General features: G+C 43.8%; 1 protein-coding gene across 3 annotated transcripts in view; it reads right to left on the bottom strand.

Annotated features, from left to right (window-relative positions):
* Nucleotides 1–336: 336 nt before the first annotated feature.
* The window catches only part of ANKRD10 (ankyrin repeat domain 10), a 31,835-nt gene continuing 11,674 nt past the window's right edge, over nt 337–20,497 (bottom strand). For 2 of the 3 annotated variants that reach the window (XM_006049141.4, XM_006049140.4), the window contains 3 exons: nt 12,604–12,839; nt 5,040–5,129; nt 337–1,895 (listed from right to left, as the gene is read on the bottom strand). In XM_006049141.4, coding sequence (XP_006049203.1) covers nt 1,429–1,895; nt 5,040–5,129; nt 12,604–12,839 — 793 coding nt within the window. In that variant the 3' untranslated portion in view covers nt 337–1,428. Of the gene's footprint in view, nt 1,896–2,542; nt 2,655–5,039; nt 5,130–12,603; nt 12,840–20,497 lie in introns of all 3 variants that reach the window. The other variant, XM_044927074.2, reaches the window with a different exon arrangement.

Below are 20,497 nucleotides of genomic sequence, written 5' to 3'. Positions count from 1 at the left end.
TCAAAGAAGCTGAGGAAGCTACGGCTGTGGTTCTTTATGAAGACAAGCATACAGGGAAGTACTGTCAGCTGACAGCAATTCCTAACACCCCCTCACCCTCCTCCCAAGAGAGACCCCGCACCTCCCAAGAGAAACCCCGTGCGTCCCGAGAGAGACCCAATGTGCCCGTAAGCCGAAAGCAGGTGAACAAACCGGAGGTGCTAACCAGTGCTCCGTGGGAGTGCTCCACGGGCAATCAGAGGAGGGAATCACTGCTCACAAGCAGAAAGCGAGGCAACAGTTCCTGCCACAGGCCCCCCCGCCCCCACACGGGGGCAAGCACACCCAGAAACACAGTGCGTGTGAGAGGTTTTTATTCAATCTGTAAAGGACAGTTTAAAAACAAAATGTTAGTAACACTCGGAGGACATTGGTTTTGTTCATCTGACACATCTTCTATCTTCACAAATTTTTTATTACAAAAATCAGAAAAGTAAAAGTTCAGGACAATAGTTGCACAGTGGAACCACTAGTTGCCTAAACAGAAGCTAATTTCTGTAAAACCATAAACTTAATGCAGCTTTATCAAGAGAGATTCAAAATTCTGTTAACTGGATACACATAGTGGTATATATTTTAAAGCAGAAAACCCCAAGAAACAAAAGCAAGGAAAAAAAGTATAGGTTGGAAGAGTCAGTTAAATGTGTTGACCTGACAGTCCCTACAAAGAGTAACTTCCACTGCATACAGAGGAAACCGTTATCTGTGGTAAAAATCCTCAAGCCCGAGTAGGAAACGTGGGTAAAAACACATCAGGTCAGCAGTCAGGCCCAGGCCGCACGGGCTGTCGGTGAAACCAGGGCAGCGAGCGCCAGCATTCCAGGAGGCGCCGCAGGGTCCTCAGACACTGTGTGTGTGTGCAGGGAAGACCCTCACCACGCGGCAGGCAGCAAAGCTTCCATGAAAAAGGCTCTGAAAAAGACAAACGCTCTTTTCTTCATACAAATCACTGCAAGAAAGCTGTGTAAGGCTGTACCTTGCATAGGGAGATAGTTGTCTTCTGTCAAAAATTCTACAGGGAGGAGGAAAAGCAAGTTCTTCAAAATGATGCCCACGTGCCAAGAGGCGGGTTTACCAGGCACCTCACTTACTGTCTCTGATTCTTCATCAGATAAAATTTAATTCGACAGAAGGGAAAATGGCAATTTACGGTGACGTTATTCAAAAGAGAATATCGAGATTGGCAGCAGAAAACATTAAGTTCTAAAAGCGCGTCCGGAAAGAGGCCCCCCTGCCCCACGGAGACAGCCGTGCGCTGAGTAAGCCCTGCCTGCACCCGCACTAGGACTTGAGGAGGCCGGCCACACGGAGCGCGCCTTTCCAGAAAGCTGAAGCACAAGACGCCGCACGGGCCGTGGCGCTCCTTCCGGGCGGCGGAGGCCCACGGCCCTACGAGCCATGGGACAGGTGCATGGCGCCCAGCACGGCGCTGTGGTAGCCCTGCTCCGCCTTCACGGAGCTGGCATGCTCCAACGCACTGCTGAGCTCGGGGATGCTCTCGGCTGTGTCCCCAAAGCCGTGGTAGTGTCCGTACTGCAGGCTCTCCTCTGCCCAGGAGGGCCTGCTGGCCACGCAGCTGCTCGGGCTCCCGTTGAGGTGCAGAGAGCCGCACGTCTCCGGGCTGACTTGGGTGCTCCTTTCTGGCTCCTCAGTCCCGTTAACGCCGGGGGAGCCCTGGCTGCTCGGGAAAGGCGGCCCTGGAACTAGGCCAGTGCCGACTCCGTTAAGTCCTGCCGAGCACTGGCCACTCCTGCTCTCCATCCCACAGGGCTGGGCCGTGGAGGGGAAGTCCAAGTGTCCATTGGCGACACATCCGTTTGTCAGTGTATTCGATACGGAGCTACTGTTTTTCATATCTGCATTAAGAAATACACCTGTCACCAAAATTCAGAACCAGAAGGGAGGAGAGACTATAAAATGCTTCCTTGCTGCTACTGTTTTACAGGATTTATTTAGCTTCTTTTCTTTACACAAACCAGTTTCTTTTGCAAAACAAAAAACTGTGCGTAAGTGATTTAAAAATAAAACATCACCAGTTGCATTTGCCCGGTAAGAAAGGAAACACGTAAGAAATTTCACTAGTGTAGGGGAGCCAAATTAAAAAAACTTCAGCTGACAAATATGCCACGTGCAAAATACCAATAGCATTGAACCGCTCTCACTTTAAGACTAGGTTTGGAGAACAGTTTTAAAAATCATGACCCTCGAAAAAGTCCGTCAGAAATGAACATTTAAGTGTTTCCAACAAAGGGTTAAAAACCAGAAAGCTTCAGGCTTTTTTTTTTTTTTTTTAAACGAAAAGCAACCGATGAAGCGTGTGAATGAAGGAAGCTCCCAGGATGACGCTGACACGTCACCGGAGGCCCCTCACCGCGCCTCCTCCGAGGCGGGGAGCCCACACGGGGTGGTAGCGGGGCTGTGGTTCCTTAGCAACACCCGGATCACACAGCATTTCTGCAAGATGCCACAGAGCAGCACGGGCAGGCCGCAGAAGACCACGAACCCTGAGATCCCATGCGCGCAGTCCTGAGCCACGAGCACGTCCTGAAGTGTCCTCTGGGTTCAGCAATTACAGGGACCATGCTGTCCAAGGATCCACTGTCAAAACCCATAATCTGCACACACAGACATCCGTTAAGAGGGGATGTCTCATGAGAAAAAACGTCAGTCACAAAACATTTGGCCACACGGGAACAGGCAATGACAAGGTATTTTTCTGCATAACGAAACTTGAGGACTAATACACGTTCACAGGAATTCACACAACAGTACAGAAACAACCTAAGGTCACGACCTGCTCGATGATGTTAAATTGTACCCCAATGTCCTGCACTATTAAAGCAAGGCATGACATTAAAGCATGACTCTGTCACCTTCAGAGAGAGGGCACATCCCTGTGTGTCCCCTGGCCCTATCACAGCCCCACACCATGACCCCGCCCGGATCTGCACTCAGATACGGGTTTCTGTGTCCCGCAAGTTCTCCTGATGATGGAAAATCATGGCTCATTCAATGAACAAAAACATCTAAACGTGCCACTAATTTTCAATTTTCTCGCAGTTTAAGAGATAGTTTAAGAACTTCTATAAATTCTTCAGAGGACTGTGGATTATTTCTTTTCAAATTAAATGACAGCTCTTCTATTTAGTTAAACTCAAGGCTGGAGAACAAGTATTTCAAGAACTAAACATGAGGTAGAATTAAAAATAACACAAGCTATTCCCAGAGAAACATTTATTTTTTTCAAAAAACCAGAAGCTTTCCCTGGGTAATAAAACTCATGGGTAGGATGGTGACCTTAATAGTAAGACAACCATGATACTACTAACAAAGATGGAAATTACATTTTCAGGGGACTGGGCCTCGGAAACCCGGGTTGATTAGACTACTTTTTCGTTTAATGTTCACTGCGTGTGCGTGGTTCTTCTCTGGTGCCTAGTTAGAGTAAACTTGTTCCATTATGCAACCTCAAGCCAAGGTTAGTGGAACCTCACAGCGGAACATCTAGTAAAACCTAGCGTGAAAATGGCAAGCGTGCCAGAGACGGGCTGAGGCTATCGGCGCCCGGCCAGACCTGCCTGCCGACGCCCTCCGCTGCCGCTGGCCCAGGACCCGCAACTCTGCTCCAGTCTGCCTTCCAGGACTCGCCCCGCCCCCTCCGCTGTGTCCACCCACTGCGGGTCACCTTTAGCGATCTAATACATTTTGTTTGCTGAAAGAATGAAATGGTGAAAAATATGGGGAACGCTTACTTGATACCTGTTACATGGGATGAGCTGAGTTTAAATAATGGGCTGTTCAATGTCAGGTTCAAGTGTGGGATTAAATTTAACTTGAAAACCCAGGGAAATAAAATGTTTGAAGATCAAACAGTGATGACTTCTATCTTTTTAAAAACATGTACCAATGCCATTTTTTTTTTTTAAGCTGGCTTTGAGTTTTGTTATTTATCTTTAGCCAGGATTTTAAAATGTATTTTCCAATCAGAACTTCCCTTGGAAAATCTACCCACTTCATTTAATTACCCAGCAAAATGGTGACTCTACCCATAACAATTCTGTAGCTTCTAGAAAGATGCACACATTTTCATTATATGAACAAAGATGATTTTTTTCATGTACCCCTGGGAAACAAGAATTTCGCATACAGACATAATAATAAAACTTAAGAAAGAAACAGTATCTATTTCCAAATACATTAAAACATTAAGAGAATGGCTAAAACGTTTTCATGCTCACCTAAATAAAAGGATAGAAAAAAGCATTAACTAAATGGCTAAATGTTTACTCTAAATACTAACAGAAACAGAGCCCTTACCTTTTAAAAACCAAAAGTGACTACCAACTGTTTTAATATACTAAAAATTTTAGTGAAAAAGGTGTTTTGTGTTGACACGGTTCTCAGCATTTTAGTAGATTCAGAGTGAATGTCAAACAAACCAAAGCGCCCAGGAGGGTTGAGTGGAGGACTCCACACGGGCCTGACAGGTTACAAGTCAAAACCATGACATCTGCTAGCTCTCAGTGCCTACAGCCAGCCACTCCTTTCACTGTTTATCCCTTTGAAACTACTAGCAAGAGTAATTTAACAGATGTTTGATAAATTCACCCCAAGGTCCTGTTTTCAGAAAACGAAAAATGTTAAACCTCTTTAAAATCAAACAAGGCACATTAAGCAAAAGCCTCAAATCAAAATAGAAAGATTGCACTTATATTTTTCATATCCATAAAATGCACCAGAACACTTAATTCTTATATCTACAAACTTGTCCAAATCATAGTATGACATTCTTTAAAACGCGGGACAAAGTGCAAAAACTGTCTGCGGCAACTCATGTTAGAAGTAACACGCATACTGGTTCCTGCAACGACAGGGGGTCTGCATTGCCGAAACAGTATAGATTTCTATCTCTTTGGGTCCAACGGAACCGCCCTCCGGCAGTTTGGTGTCTTCCACCGTTGGACCGCAGCTGCGGCTAACGGGAACCTGTCCGCCCCCACCTGTGGCGAGCTCTCTGTCCACGTGCATCTTGTCGGGGTCATCTTCCACCTCACCACTCGCGAGCGGCATGGACTCATCCAGACTGTGGGCTGCACAGAAAACAGACACGTTTAGGTTCCTTGCACCCAAGACAGATGCGCCTCACTCCTTGTCATCAGAGCACTGGATGCTCCCAAACTGCCAAACAGCTTAATAATCTATGGATTACCAATGACCTTGGCACACTACCAACAAACTTACTTCCCCACAATAGAGAATAATTCCGGAAACGTGCAGCTTTGATGAAGTCATGGCAATTCAGACACCTACTCGAGATTTACTTGCTGGCGTAAATTCTCATTTAAGGCTGGTACTTGGGCAACATAAAGCAGTTATGTAACTCGAAGACATTTATTTCTAAATACTTCTAAAGATTTAGGATGGTCTGTTACACCCCCAAATGTTCCTTCAGTTGTTTTTCATAAAGAAATGATAATTCCTGAGTAACATAAAAACCATTATAATGATCCTCAAATTTAAAAATCAGTGATTTCATTAATAGAAAATAAATTCCAAGATCAAGACAAGCTCGTCGGATATGGGCTGAGAGCAGCTCTGGCCTTGTGCCCCAAGATGTGACGCAACTGGAAACGCCCAGTAAGCTTCTGGGCTCCAGGACGGCAGGACTGAAGCTACGCATGCGCCTCTGGGCACGCCAACGCTCGCATCGTGGAGAACAGCGGGTGCGCACACCTGGTACCCCTTCCTGCGGGGCTCACACACACTGCAGCAAAACCTCCTGCTAGCCCTGGGGCCCCTACTTCTCAGGAGCAGCCACTGCCATGCTGCGCATAGCTATCCAGTCTTAAGAAGCAGGCATTTTTACAACATCGGATCTGAAGGATCACTTGCACGTCTTGCCTATATTCATTTACCACTAAACGAACACATCCCAACAACTAAATTCAAAAGGACCCTTAAAGCTGAGTAACAACTCCCTGAATGGCTGGACCACCAATAGCTCAGCCACCACCCAGCTCCCCACTGCTGCCTGAGTGGGGCTCCTTTTCCATCACCAACACCATATTAACTACCATCCCTATAAACACACTTCTGCATACACTTCTGCTTCTTCACCAGGATAGACTAGAATGGTTTCTGGGTCACAGGATATATACAACAAGTAAGTAACAACTTTCAGTGCTATTTCTTTCAAACAAACATTTAAAAACAGAAAGACTTGAACTCTGCAGCTTCAACCACTTCTAGAGGCACATGAATTGTTTTCTGTATCGGAATGAACATATCAGTTTCAGAGTATCCCCAAACTGTTAAAAGTTTTAGATGAAAAAGTCTTAATAAGAGAAATACAAATTCGATGATCAGTATGCAGAACAAACAGAATGGTGTGACGCGTGCTGTTAAGAAAAAGCAGAAATCTGCACAGACACGAGGCCATGAACACCCTAGAAATAGAAGTGCTTTGAAACCAGAGGTAACCAATGGAGGACTTCAGCAGTTTTCAAAGCTTTTCTTAATCTTCCACAGGCCCCACTGAGGTCAGTGATAGGCCAGGTTCCAGCTTCACTATCAAACAAGGTACTTTCAAGAAATCAGTGGTAAACAGGCCATCTTTTCTTAAAAAAAAAGGGGGGGGGGGTTGGGGGATGGAAGTTCAGGTACCAGGAGACAGAACCCTTCCAACCTCTGATTCTGTCTCTGCAGTAACGCAGGGCCCACGTCTGACAAGCCAGATCAGGCAGTTGACTGAGAAGCAGAGCGGGCCTATTGGGCAAAGCCACAAACAGCCTTGAACGAAAGGGGATACAGCACAAACAGCTTGACGTGGCCATCCTCCCGATGCCTGGCTTTGTTCTGGAGTTCAGGGCCAGTGCTCCTCGGGGAAAGGGACATCTAGGTTACAGCTGCAACTTCAGATCTCTGAAAGCAGGTTTTAAAAAGAAAAGTGGACAGGTATGACATAAGGACCCCCTCTTCCCCAAAAGGCACAACAGAGCAGCTTCACGAAAGCAGGTCAACCGTCTCCCCAGCGCCTGGAGTGTCCCATCAGGGAATGAAGCCCACACTCTAGCTAGAAAGGGCACAGGCACAGAAAGCAAGCAGCACCATTAAGAACAGGTAATCAAGACTGGCAACAAAACGAAGCAGGACAAGAGGGCAGACCTGCCACTAGGGGGCCGGAAGAGCTGGTAGCGAAGGGAGCCAGAGGACATTCAAAGGAAAAGTGCTTGTAGACAGGAGCAAGACCCAGTGCTGCTTCACAGCAGAAGCTGACCCCTAACTAGAGACCCACGCGGAGCGCCAGCAGGGCTCCTCCCAAGGCTCTCCTTTCGGGTGCATCTTTTGTTAATGCGGTTTCTCACCAGCAGAGCAGGAAAAACGTGTACAAATGAGATAGACTAAAGGCTTTCAGATTTTAAGAAACTCTTTACTAAACGCGGGAGGCATATGCTAACGTGGACAGCCTAGAATTACTTTCTCCGTAGACACTCTGTGAGGCGTTTTCCCCACGCAGGATCTATCTGCCAGGATCTATCTGCCAGCTGCTAACCTAGCTGCCTAGAACCCCGGTAATGTATCTTATACCAACGTTTCCATGTTTTTCTTCCCAGCACCTGGAATTAGGAAGGGCTCAGACAGCTCCATGGGAGCACAGAGGGTGTCACCACTTACCTTTTAAAACCGCATCAAAAGCCATGACATTAAAACCAGCCTTGCAGAACTGTAAGAACACGGATCTGGACTTGACTCCCGTCTCCCACACATCGCTATCACCATCACCAACGCAACTACGACAACGCCCCACGCTGCGTCTGAGAAAGGTGGCTTGTCGACATTTCAGAAAAAAGGCTTTCTTCCAAAATGTTTGATTCTATTTGTTTTAGAAAAGAAGTATTTCCCTATCTTCCTACTCCAGTTAAAAGGAAAAATGAGACACTTGTTAAGTGTCCATATCTTTTGACTTCCAAAGCAGTTATCCGCTGACATGACTCCAGTACACGCCAGACAAAGCGTACTCATGGCAGAACATCACCCAGGACTGCCTCAGAATAAACCCAGTTTCTTGGCCCAGAGGCAGAGTCAGGACCAGGTGTGACCACTGCCCAGAAGCCTCCTGTTCTTGACGTTGGGGCTAGGCAAGAAGCTCCATTTGGGAAGGTGCCCTGGGGCAGCATGGAAACCTGCCCCTGAATTTTCATATAAACCAGAGAGCTGAATAAAACTAAAGCCAGGTACCAGTGTGAATCTAAAACTACAAAACTATTCCTGATGAAGGACATAGGAAAACAGCAGGAAACCCTTCCTTAGCTTTTAAAGACAGGGGTCTGCAGCACTACAGAAACGGTTGCCACCAAGCAGCTTCCCTTCGTGCGGGCTGGGTCAGCTCGGGGAGATGTGCCCAAACTATGCCGTGCAGGTCCCTGATCCTGATGCAGAACCTATACACAAGACTGATCGCCAGGCCCACTTACAGAGGTACCTAGGGCTTATGAAAAACACGTCGTCAGGATTCTTTCACTTTAAAGGCAGTGAACTCTCTCAATAGGCAAAACCCAACCTACACAGTCTTAATTGCTTTAGTTAGCTCACGGGGCGTCCTCCCCTGCACACCACCAGCCGAGCAAGCACTGCTGGGCACTTCCACGTGTGGAGCCCAGTGAAGCTGGGGTCAGGGTAGCAACCTACTGCCCTCTGTGCCTCTTCAAGGGAAGACCTAAGAGCTGACCCGTAACCAAGGTTACTCCCAACACTCTGGCCTTCCCGCTGGTGAAACCCCATTCCCCAAAAAAGGAATGGCTTCCCTCCATTACTAACTAGAACCGTTCTCTTCTCCTCACAGCACATTTTACTCAGATCACCCTCTAAAGGAAAAGTCCTATTAGAACCTGAACAGTACAAAAGGCCGGTAGGAAGGTGGTTCTTTCTACCGGTAACCTCTCCTGGGACTCCCACCACAGCCCCAACAGCAGACGGGGGCGGGGGAGTTTAAGAGGGCAGGTGAACGGAGATGCCGACTACAGAGTGACAGCTGCGGAAACACTAACGAGGGGTCTGGGGCTTTGTTAATAGAAGGTGGAGGGGGAGGTGCACGTGGCACAGAGGAGCCGACAAAGCGTGCCAGGAAGGCCTGCTCCTGGCCGATGCACGCCGCAGCCACCACGTGCGCGGAGGCCAGACGGGCCTGTGAGCTCTGCCCAGCTCAAGACTAACCCAGAAATGACTCGGCTCTTAAATGTAATTCAGTCAGACGATTCATATATATATATATAAAATGCCATGCCTTTGGAGATTAAAACCATCTTTTGTTAACTGGAATACAAACATTTGGTCAAATTTTTAAAAGCAAACACAGCCATTTGCTGCAAATAAGAGGGAACACTAAGCAAGCGTCAAGGTTAAAGTCTCTTGTGTATGTCAGATATACGGACCTCAACTAGAAGGAACTACATTACAAATCTGATTTCTGGAGAAGGAAACAGCAACCCACCCCAGTATTCTTGCCTGGGAAATCTCATAGACAGAGGAGCCTGGTGGGCCAGTCCATGGGGCTGCAGAGTTGGACAGAACTTAGTGACTGAGCATGAACACTCAACAATCTCCAGTCACATCCATCCTCCTTTCTCCTTATCTTTTTAAGCCTGGTCATCCATGAACAATTAAGAACAGAAGATGGAGATTCTTTGTTATTTCATCCTGAGGAATTCGGGCTGAGCAACTTCCTATGACTCATTTTAAGCAAAGTCAAACTGTATTTTTCCTAAAAGGTGTTTTTAAATACCTAACATGTTATACATGAGATGCTAAGCTCAGTAATATACTTATTTGATTAAAACAAAAACCATGAAGTCAACCTAACATCTGAGATTGATCTGGTACCACCACAGCCTCCTGGGGATGGCAACTGTTCACCCAGATAAAACGAGGTTCCCAGGTCAGTCTGTTGCTCACACCGCCTCTCCCCGTCAAGGCTCTGGAGCCGCGCCTGAAACTACTCAAGATTAAAAACAAGATGAAGCTTCTCTCGTGGGCGGGAGTGGCATTTTTCTCTATCCTGGATCATTGATAATTTGGACAAGTTTCCAAGGAATACATTTGTGAACAATTGTACTGTTGCTCCTATAAGCTACAATGCTAACAGCCCTAACACAGATTTTATTCAACAGCTGCAGCTGAAGTCCCGAGGCCCACCTGTCATTCTACCCCGAGCAGACGGTTGGTCAACGTGGAAGGGAAAAAAACCCCCAAACCTAGTTATTATGAACCGATATTTCCTTGCATTGTCCTAAATGAACCAAATCTCCCACACTGGGGAAAATATTACCCTGAAATACTTTTCATCAGGATCAATCTTGGATTTCAACTCACCCTCCTCAACAGGGTGCATGCTGACCCTGGTGTGAACGACTGCATCGAAGACATTCTCAAGTACCCACGTCTGCTGGACAACTTGCTTTCAAAGGATAGTTTGTATTTGGGCCATACAAATAAATGATCAGTGCCTTAAGTTCTTTTACATCATATGGTTTTCAAAGGAAAAACCACTCCAATTACTTTAAAGTATTTAAAAACCATTTATTAAGAGAGAGATCCTACTCTCTATGGATTGCAGGAGGTAAACTTTCACAATCGTGACACCAAACTCAAGAGTCAATATCACAGAACGCCATCCGTCTGTTAAGAGTTGGCTCAGCCAGAAAATCTCTGGAATTAATAGCTTTTGGGTATATTCCACACTAAAAACATAAGTACGTCTAATTTATTAAATTCTAGGAATACAGAACAGACTAAACTTATTGATAAAGTCCAAGCTGTGTAGCCAAGATACTTCAGGCATGTTTTTAAAAAAGGTAACCAAAGATTTAACGCCCAGCCTGAGGTGTGTGTAACCACCTGTGAACTCAAACGCCAGGTTCCAACGTCATTTTCTTAACTGGCTTCCTTGAGCTGACTGCTAGGAATGGGGCACTTAGGGAAAGTTGTACCTTGAGCTGAATGTGCAGAACATTAATCTCTTAACTCAGCTGACCAAGATGAATCCTTGTCTGGAAGAGGAAAATAAAATCCCCAAATACCTGCATAATTCTTCAAACACAATTTGTGCAGCGACAGGGCCTAGGGTGCAAATTCTTAAGTTTCCAGGAACCCTTGGAAAGGCTCTTCCAGACACATCAATAATAAGGAGATACTGGCCAATTCAACTGAAATTGAAACCTGAAGAGGCTAGTTTAAAACTCTTTAGGTACATGTGAATCTTCACTGAACGTTAAGTGACATCTCTTTAAAAAAGCTAAGCAGAATTTAAGATTTATCCTGTATGCTAACATGACAGGGACATGCGTGGTCCCTGTACCAGGACCCAGTGAAACTAGCAACACCACCCCAAAACACTAACCAGGCAGGAAACAGAACGGGGATTAGTTTCTGAAGTTTACACATACCTTCATGTTCTGGGTATGACTTTTACAACATCTTTCTAAGGATTAGGCCCATAATTTATACAAGTTACGAGTTTTAGAAACTATTAAGTCCATACATTCATTTCTATAGAAAAGTTGCGTAATCACAACTTTTCACAGCGACCAACATCTTAAATGTTGTGAAGTAGAGAATTCACTTTTTACTGACTCTGGGAGAAATGCTTTTGTCTGGATATGTGCCAGTTACATTAAAGAGGCACAGCGCTGGGAGGATCAGGCTGACACATCGAATTTAAAGACACGAGCCGCTCCGGTTTTCTCAGACTATACTTGAACAGTTTCTTTTTTTTTTAAACCAAAGGGCATGATTTTGTATTTATCCTTGGCAAATCTCATCTGAGCACATAATTTCAGTGTGATTACTTTCACTGTCAGCTCTAAACTTCCCTTTCCATGTAAGTTTGCTGAACATTCCTGCCAAGCTACTAACGTCTTCTGATTATATATATTTTCTCCCCCTAAGTGAAAGGGACACCTCAAAGAGTGACTAGCTGACTGTTTATTTACACGTCCTGAAACCATCTAGAGATAAAAAGCTGGAGGGACACGAGAACCGGAACACTTACCTTGGAGACACGAGCCCTCAGTGTGGAGGCGGCACGCCGGGCCCCGCTGCGGCACCCCCCCACACCCGGGCGTGCAGACCAGCTGAGGCCATGTAGCAGTGCAAACATCCACCTTCCCCGATGCGAGACTGTATTTTACATCAGACCAACAATTGTTGTAAGTCCAGGAAAATTCACAGGAAGAAAAAATGAGGCACAGGGGCAGATTTTTTTTAATAGTTATATTTCAAGAGGTACAACAAACGGGAAGACTCTAATTCACGGCAGGTGAACCTGGGTGTGCAGCAGGTTACACACACATTACACTTGGGCCGAACTGCCCTCTCACATCCTCCCCTCTCGTTAAATGGCCAATCTTCCAAGAAGCAACACAGGAAAGCCTCCTCCATCACTGCACCAGAGTCCTCCGGGCACAGCACCCTGAGTGAGGGAGCGTCTCCGAGGCGCACTCAGCCGTAAGAAGAACACACGTTAGAGAAGAAACAGGCCTGCCTGCCCTGCCCACAAAGCGGTCTCACCTGCAGGTCGAGCTTTCTTCACGCCAAAGGGTTCCGAATCTTCCAGGCATCTCTTGCGGTTTGTTCCCACACTAACGTGATTAGGAAATATACTCGGATGGCCTCCGTTTAAGGTGCCATTGTGACCGAAACGAGTCAGATGACAATTCTGGAGGTTCAAGAGAAACTGGGTACACTCTTGGAAACCCTGGGTTTGAGCAATGTCTGCTGCCGTCAGGCCACTGGCATTTCTCAGGCTGTACGACACAAAAACACTGAATTACACGCCATTAGCACGTTCATCGGGTCTCTGCTCCTGCTGCGCTGACTAGCTATCTGAAGGTGATACGAAAGAGCATACAGATTACAGCAAGTCTTCATTAAGAAGGAGCTGCTCTCCTATCTCTGTAACTAACTTCTCTCTTACGCACATTTGATTACGAAACAAGATTTGGGAGATAGTAATTTAAAAATCAACATACTAAACTTAAAAAAATAAAAGGCATCTTCCTATTTAACGTCTCAAAATCATTTTTTATGTTAGTCTGAAGAATGAAAATTTATGCTAACTTCAGACTTAACCTGAAACTGAATTCTGTATTATCTGCACGTAATAATCCATTCCTTTAGCTCCAGTAAAATCATAACAAACAAACATTTACTGAATTGTCCATGGCATTCATAACAATTGACTTCCTAAAAGCAAAGACAAGTGGCTTAATGACAAGCCAGAATTTGTGCTGACATGTGACACCATAAGTGGACGTTTAGATGGATGCCCTGAAGCTGATTCATCGTCAGCCTGGAGATCTGAGAAGCTGAGTTTTTTGAGATTTTGGTATTTTGGCCATAGGAAAACTTGTAGGAGTTTAGATTTTGGCATTTGAAAGCATGTGAGTAGATGTCTCCTTCTAATACTGTCCTAGGAGCTATCCCTGAGGCCGAGTCCTACCACCAAGAAGAATCAACATCACTCTGTAGTTAATCCCACTGACAAGTACAGGGCCAATGTCTCTGCACCAACTAAGATTTAGACTAGTCAGGAGGGGTGGCAGAGGATAAATGAAGGCTCTGAGTAAGATGGATAGCAAAGAACCCGTTGAAATTGTACATCTTAATTAGGAAACAGTAAAAATGGAGGGAACAAAAGCAACTCCATGATGAAGTTCCCCTGGAAGACAGGAAAATACACCGCTCTGTGTGATGAATCTGTAACACAGCAAACCAGGCTGTCGCTGCAGGCTGATGCAGTCAAACTGGAGAAGTGCCGAGGAGCCCAGGCAGCGCCCACACCTCACAGCAGACCGCTCAGCTCTGACCAGACACAGGCCTCGCCTTGTCCCGAAAGAACAATGCACAGCCCTGGACGCTTGTCTCCTATATGAACACGTTAATGGGGGAAAAACTGTTTCAGAGAGAAAACTACAGAATCAGGGACAAATAGGGATCTTCCACTTTAAAGATACCATAGCCCTGTATTCCTAGTTCCAGCCATAATACTCAGGACAGTCAAAATTCAGAAATGAAACATCCACACACGTTTGACAATCACTAGATATGTTTCCATGTTTAAAAGCACGAGAAAAAGAAATGATTTATACAGTTTGAAGAAAGGAAAAAGCCCAAACTCAATTTGGTCAGATATAAATGAGACAAGACTCGAGAATCCCCAAACCAACGATATTTTCTTAAAAATAAAAGGCATTGTGTGTAGGACTACTGGGAACTAAAACTGACATTTACCTTGTGGCTATGATTTCTGATAAATATTATTCTAAAATTTCATAGTGTTTTAATTTTGAGATAAATTAAAGAAAGGAAATACCAAAGTTTTGGCAAAGTTAATTACATTAATTATGTGCATATAAAATAATCATATACTTAATTTTTAGTATCAGCATGCTATAGAAATTTAATATTCAAGTAACTTTAAGACTGGGTAATTTTTTTAAAGGGTGTATTTCCTTTTCAGAAGATACCATGAGTGAATGGTCCAAAAAGGTCTACTCTATGAAGAACGTGAACAGAGTAAGGTGCCACAATTAAAAAAAAAAAAATTAAATCAACAAAATTTGAAAAGATGAAGACCTAGAATAAGCAGTTTATAAAATGATTTCTATGGACATGACTATGAACTCGCTCTCTGAAATCAGGTGCAGAAATGAGGAACTGTTGCTTGACATGAGGACACAGAAGCTGTCAGTAGAAAGCACCCCTCTAGTGGACGATAAAATAAAGAACAGCACAGACTTTTAAAATGCCATTTACACCAGAAATGCAGTTCACCGAGGAAAGCTGAGATGCTCAGGGAGCAGGCCGACTTTTTAAAGTCATTGAAAGCAAAGCTGTCCAAATTACATTCCGTTCCTCCGCTCTTAAGCAGCCCGAGACTGAGTTTACTGTTCTTCCACGGAAATACGAGGAAACATAACAAGTAAGGCCGGCATCCAGAGACCACAGAGACTGTCTGTGTCCGAGGGGGCACATCCGGGAGAACACAGGCAGGGGCTCCCGCCACCACAGGGGCCCGACAGGAACACGTCACTCAGCTTGGCTGGAGCCCAGCAAACTCCCAGGTGGGGTGACACAGAGCCTTCACAACTCCCAAGAGCAGTCACCAGAGCCAACTCACGCTATGTGCCCCCATGTGTGGACCAAGAAAGAAAGCAATCATAAGCCAAGCTGAACTTCAACTGGCTCCTCAAGTAACTCTGAGGGGTCGAAGAGTGACCCAAAAGGGAGCTCCAAACATTCCAGAAGACATACGGACAGACGTCAGAATCGGGGTCACATGGGAGCTGCGGAAGAACTACTGGAGACCCTAGTGTCAGCACCGTCTTTGGAGTGTTATTAGAAATGGGGACATAGAGTACCCCTTCTCCACTTCTGGGGAAACTACAGAAGACTTCCAACCATGTGATTTCTCGGTCACTAAGGGCTGAGTGGAACATCCAGCCTGATGGTGCTGGTGTTCCTCTAAAGCAAACGATCTGTGAACGCCTGGCCCTGGGGCAGGACAGCAGGCCTCCCTTCCCCTCCCCGGCTCCCAGCGCCTTCCTCCCGCGCCCACACTCACGCCTTTCTCCACCTAGTGTAACACGCTTCTCTGCTCTGCTCACATTTAGATCCTGCTCTACTGGCCGTGCAATCGTACGGGGCACAAGAAGTGGGTGGGAAGGAGTGGATGGGACCACCAATTCAGGGGGCAGGCACTTTTTCTGGAAAGGGCTAGACAGCAAGGACTCCATTCTCTCGTTGCCGCCCGAAGCAGCCTTAGATGATATGTGAGGACTACAGTGCTCCCTGTGTTCTAATAAACCTTCAGCTACAGCCACTGGAATCTGACTTTCATATATTTTTACATATTGTGAAATGAAACATTATTCTTTTGATTTTTCACTCAACCATTTAAAAAATGTAAAAATCATTCTTAGTTTATGGGCCATACGAAACAAACAACGGGCTGGACTAGTTGAGTAACATTTAACCAGTAGATGATATTAGTAACCAGTCTTCTACTTTTTAAAAATTCGGGTGTGGTACAGCTGATTTACAACGTTAATGTCTATTGTACAGCAAAGTGACTCCGTTATGTATGCCTTTTTTTCATATTCTCTTCCATCATGGTTTGTCATGATGAAGTTACGATGCTGCAGCTCCTTCTGCTGCAGTGGGACCCTGTTCATCCATCCTGTATGTACGAGTTTACACCTGTCAACCTGCAACTCCCAATCCTTGCCTTCCCCACCCCTCTTACCCTGGCAACGGGTCTGTTCTCTCTGTGAATCTGTGTCTGTTCTGTAGTTCATATGTGTCCTATTTTGGATTCCACACACAAGTGATATCATATGGTATTTGTCTTTCTCTGACTAGATCGCTAACCCTTAATAAGAGATGCCTATTGGTTCCTGAAAAATGTCTCTCTGGTAATTTTGCATACTATTCAATTCAAATAAAATGGAACTTTTTAAAAGGCTGCCCAATCTGTTAAACCACAAAATGTCAAACACCAAGAAAAATATCTGAAGGTAAACTTCAGAAGAATGTAAAAATAAAAGACTCTGAGAGAGCAAGCAGAAGTAATACAATCATTCCTATTTGAGTGTTTTCAGTTGAAAGTTCAAAGTGCCTCACAACTGAATCAAGCAATGTACTTAAAGTGAAGAAGGCGAAACTGCCTTTATAGGTCTGAATCCTCGAACCACCTCTTAATACTTCCTAAGTAGAGGGTTTTCAAGTGTACTCCACAGAGGCTGAAAATCATGCTGGCTTTTTGCTAAAGACTAGAATAAACAATAATTAAGTAGTGTAGTTCCCAAGACACTTTAACAAAACAGGCTCAGGTCTTTAAATTCATTTTTTAATATACACTTTCTTGAGCATGTTTCAATTTTGACATTTTAAGAGTTGAAACAGTTACCCTGGTTACAATGTATCATCAATTTATTAAGCCTTCAAATTCTAGTGTTCCAAGTGTAAGCAGATTTTAAACCTAGTGATTTTGCTAAAAATCCAATGGGAGCTGGGCACATGCATGTGACTTAGGATTTACAGGCTCTATGATAATTTTACATTCGAATGTGGCCTCTCGTTGTTACAGTACTTTTTAAACAGTCAGGCCTTGACTCTTCAATCCTGAGGTATTCACTACACTTCCTGCTGACCACGCCTACCGACCCCATGAGAGACTGCTGAAGACAAAGTCTGGACTGCAGTCCGCAAACACCAGTCCAAAGGGAAATTCACAGTATCTGGTAGATATTGTGCAAAATTACTCTCAGGAACTGTGCTCTGCATGAAAACAGGGTAGTAATGAAAGTGTACATGTTATTTTCAGATTAAATCATTAAACATACACACCAGTTTAATGTCTTTGGTTGTTGTACTTGGGCAAACAGACTGAACCTGATCCAAGATTTCCCTCTGCCCATTTCTTAAAGCAAAAAGCCACACATGGGATGTGCTTCAAATTCTACTTCACCTCTCTGGCCCCCTCTGGCATCCATCTGAAAAGTCTTCGAAAATGGGCAGAGATTTAAAAAAATCAGACATCAGTCAACCTGGGTGTTCAGATTGGGTCTACTCTGTGAAAGCTGTAAAAACTTTTCTTTAAAAGCTGACATGATCCGATTTGGGGGCTAGTGAATCATTTGCTACAATTCATTATGAAAGCTATGTCCTGTGTCGACAGACTTCGGTTCCTGTAACTTTCACTGAGGCTACACAAAGTCATTCTACCCATTTTCTCCCAATAGTTCCTAGTGTTCTTTCAAAACTGGAATATGAAAACATGGGAAGACAAAGAATAATATCTGCTGTGAATTATTCTGCTGAATAATTGGCAAGATAAATCAAACTTTTTATACTCTACTGTATTTTCTGTAATAAAGTTCTGAATGGTTTATTACAACTTATTATACCTAACAATATATCCCCACGGAACTTGAGAACAACGCTCCGCTCTGCTGCCAGCTGATCCCATCCACCTCCACTTATAGTGTCACCACATCAGAGTATGAGAAGCCGTGCCAATAGTTTTTTTTAAAAAAATTTGAAAAACCACGGATCCAGAAGTTTCTGAAGTACATTTAGAGTCTGAGTTGTCACATCACCTTCAGGATGTTTTCTTTTTAGTTAATGCCATGTGACAATGAAAGATAACCACAATTTTTATATAAATAATATTTCTGTTAAAATTCTGATCTCAACTTAACTATTGTTAGTTTACAAATAAAAAGGTAGCTATCATAAATTAGGGTAAGCAAAGCATGCAAATCTAAAGAATCTATATCTGAATTCCTAGATTAGCATTAAAACCAATCACCGCAACAAATACCTCAACAGTATGCCTCGATGGAGAAAGGAAGCCATACTGAGCATTCAATGCCACAACGGTAAGGGTTCGGAGAAGCACCTGTGGCAGTTTCAGCAGTTTCTATATGGAATGCTCCCCCTTTCTAGGATTACTTGAAAAAATCAAGTCAATTCGAATTACGTAGCTGTAAAACATTGACATGTGTAGTTTTTACGATTCAGAACCTTCTATGTGATTTAAAACGGGCAATGGTTCATAAACAGGAAACTTAAATAATAAGGGATCACATATTTGCAGGCAACATTTTGATTGAAAATACATACACATACATGAGGTGCGGAAGCACAGTTACCGGGCATAGCCACTGTCGCGTGGCCCCCGTGGCCGAGAGCTGTCGCTCTGAGACACTGCCCTCGCCATTACTTCTAGTGATGTTTAGCATGAAGCCAATTTAATCATGTCAGTATTTCAACAAAAGTTTAACAGTATGGACTAAAAACCATTAACTCACGATTCTGGTTACTTTAAAATTTGGTATGCTGTATCTCAAATACATTAGTAACTATTCCTAGATGGAAATAAGCAAATACATGGAATCATTAAAAAAAAAAAAGATAAAACATTACTAAACGCCCATTTGTACAGACAAAACATTACAAACATCTAAAATGTCTTCAATAAAAGAAAAACATGTGTATTTTTAACCCTTTGGTATCCAAACTCTTAAATAAGTAATTATGAAAACGTTCTTAAATATATTTTTCAGGTAACAATAGGAAGAAAGTATTTTTTAAAGTTTCTACTTGAATAAATTTGGTGCCAAGTTTTCATTTCAAGTTCAACACTACTGGGGGTAGTTTTAATTTGCAACTGAACCCCAACTATGTCTGCATACATTAAAATACAACAGCATCATTCAAAGAGTCTGACAAAATAGTTAACAGGCTCCCACTGTAATTTGGCAAAGGAAAAGACATCTGAATTTAGAAATCATTGGTTTTATTTGAAAGCACTATTTATAAAAGCGGTGATTAAACAAATATTAAAACGTGGGTACTATTCAGGCTGCCATGACAAGTCTAGAGCGCCCCAGGCCCCCCACTACCTGCTCCTTCCCAGCAAGCAGATCCCAGCAGCTGCCTTGCAGTGATCCCTCCACCTGCCTGCAGTCGCTTAATAAAGGAAACCAGAATCAGGAAACCCAGTCTGCTGCAGTGACAAGGCCAGAATGGAACGCACAGGATCCCAAGATCAGAAACTACTACTCACTTCTCCTACATTTCATATTTGCACTATTACTCTGAAGGGCAAATGGGTAAGTTTCAAACTTCAAATGTGAACAAATGTCTAATAAAGTAAACATGGATTACATTTTGCCACGGGCAAATGTGGCAAACCAGCTTTCGACACTAACATCAAATATGCTCGTCACGTGATTTGCCCCAGTGAAAATTTTGCTTCTAGACGGGGCTCTATGGGTCAGCAAATACAGGTGGGTCATAAACCTGAACCAAACTAAACCAACTCCATTTCAGTTATGAATTCTTAGAAGTTCAGCAAAATACTTTTTTTGCAACACTGAAAAATCTATTAAGATCCAATGTTAAGACTTCTGTTAACTTTAATCACCTGTGTCCGTTTTCTATATCAGGCAAGAAAGATTTTTTCAGAGTGAATCACTGAACTTGCCTATTTAAGGCCATGGATGCGTCTCTCCCTATCGATGATCATAACTAACTTTCTCTTGGGATCAAAATAATTAAGTTAAAATACATGTAGCTCATTGGAAGATCTATCCAGTCACCACAGAACCAATGGCTTTTATGAAATACTCTCTTATAGAAAGCTGTGGGACTCTGTCACAATTAAACACTGGCACCTGTACAAAGTGATATTAAAATAGACTAGCAAACTGGCCTTCGATGCAAGCAATTCTGAATCTCTAAAATCTCACTAAATCCATTTTTATACTCTGAGGCATTAAAAAAATCAACTTTTATAGATTGATAAGGAAACATTCTCCATTATCTCTCAAGACAATAAAAATATTAAAAATCAATCAGTGTCAAAGTACTAAAGTAAAGCTAATTCAAGGGTAGA

The sequence above is a fragment of the Bubalus bubalis genome, chromosome 13 (assembly GCF_019923935.1).
Source record: "Bubalus bubalis isolate 160015118507 breed Murrah chromosome 13, NDDB_SH_1, whole genome shotgun sequence".
In the NCBI taxonomy this organism is placed as follows: Eukaryota; Metazoa; Chordata; class Mammalia; order Artiodactyla; family Bovidae; genus Bubalus; species Bubalus bubalis.
Note: the sequence above shows the minus strand (reverse complement) of the source record. Positions and strands in the feature narration are given on the sequence as shown.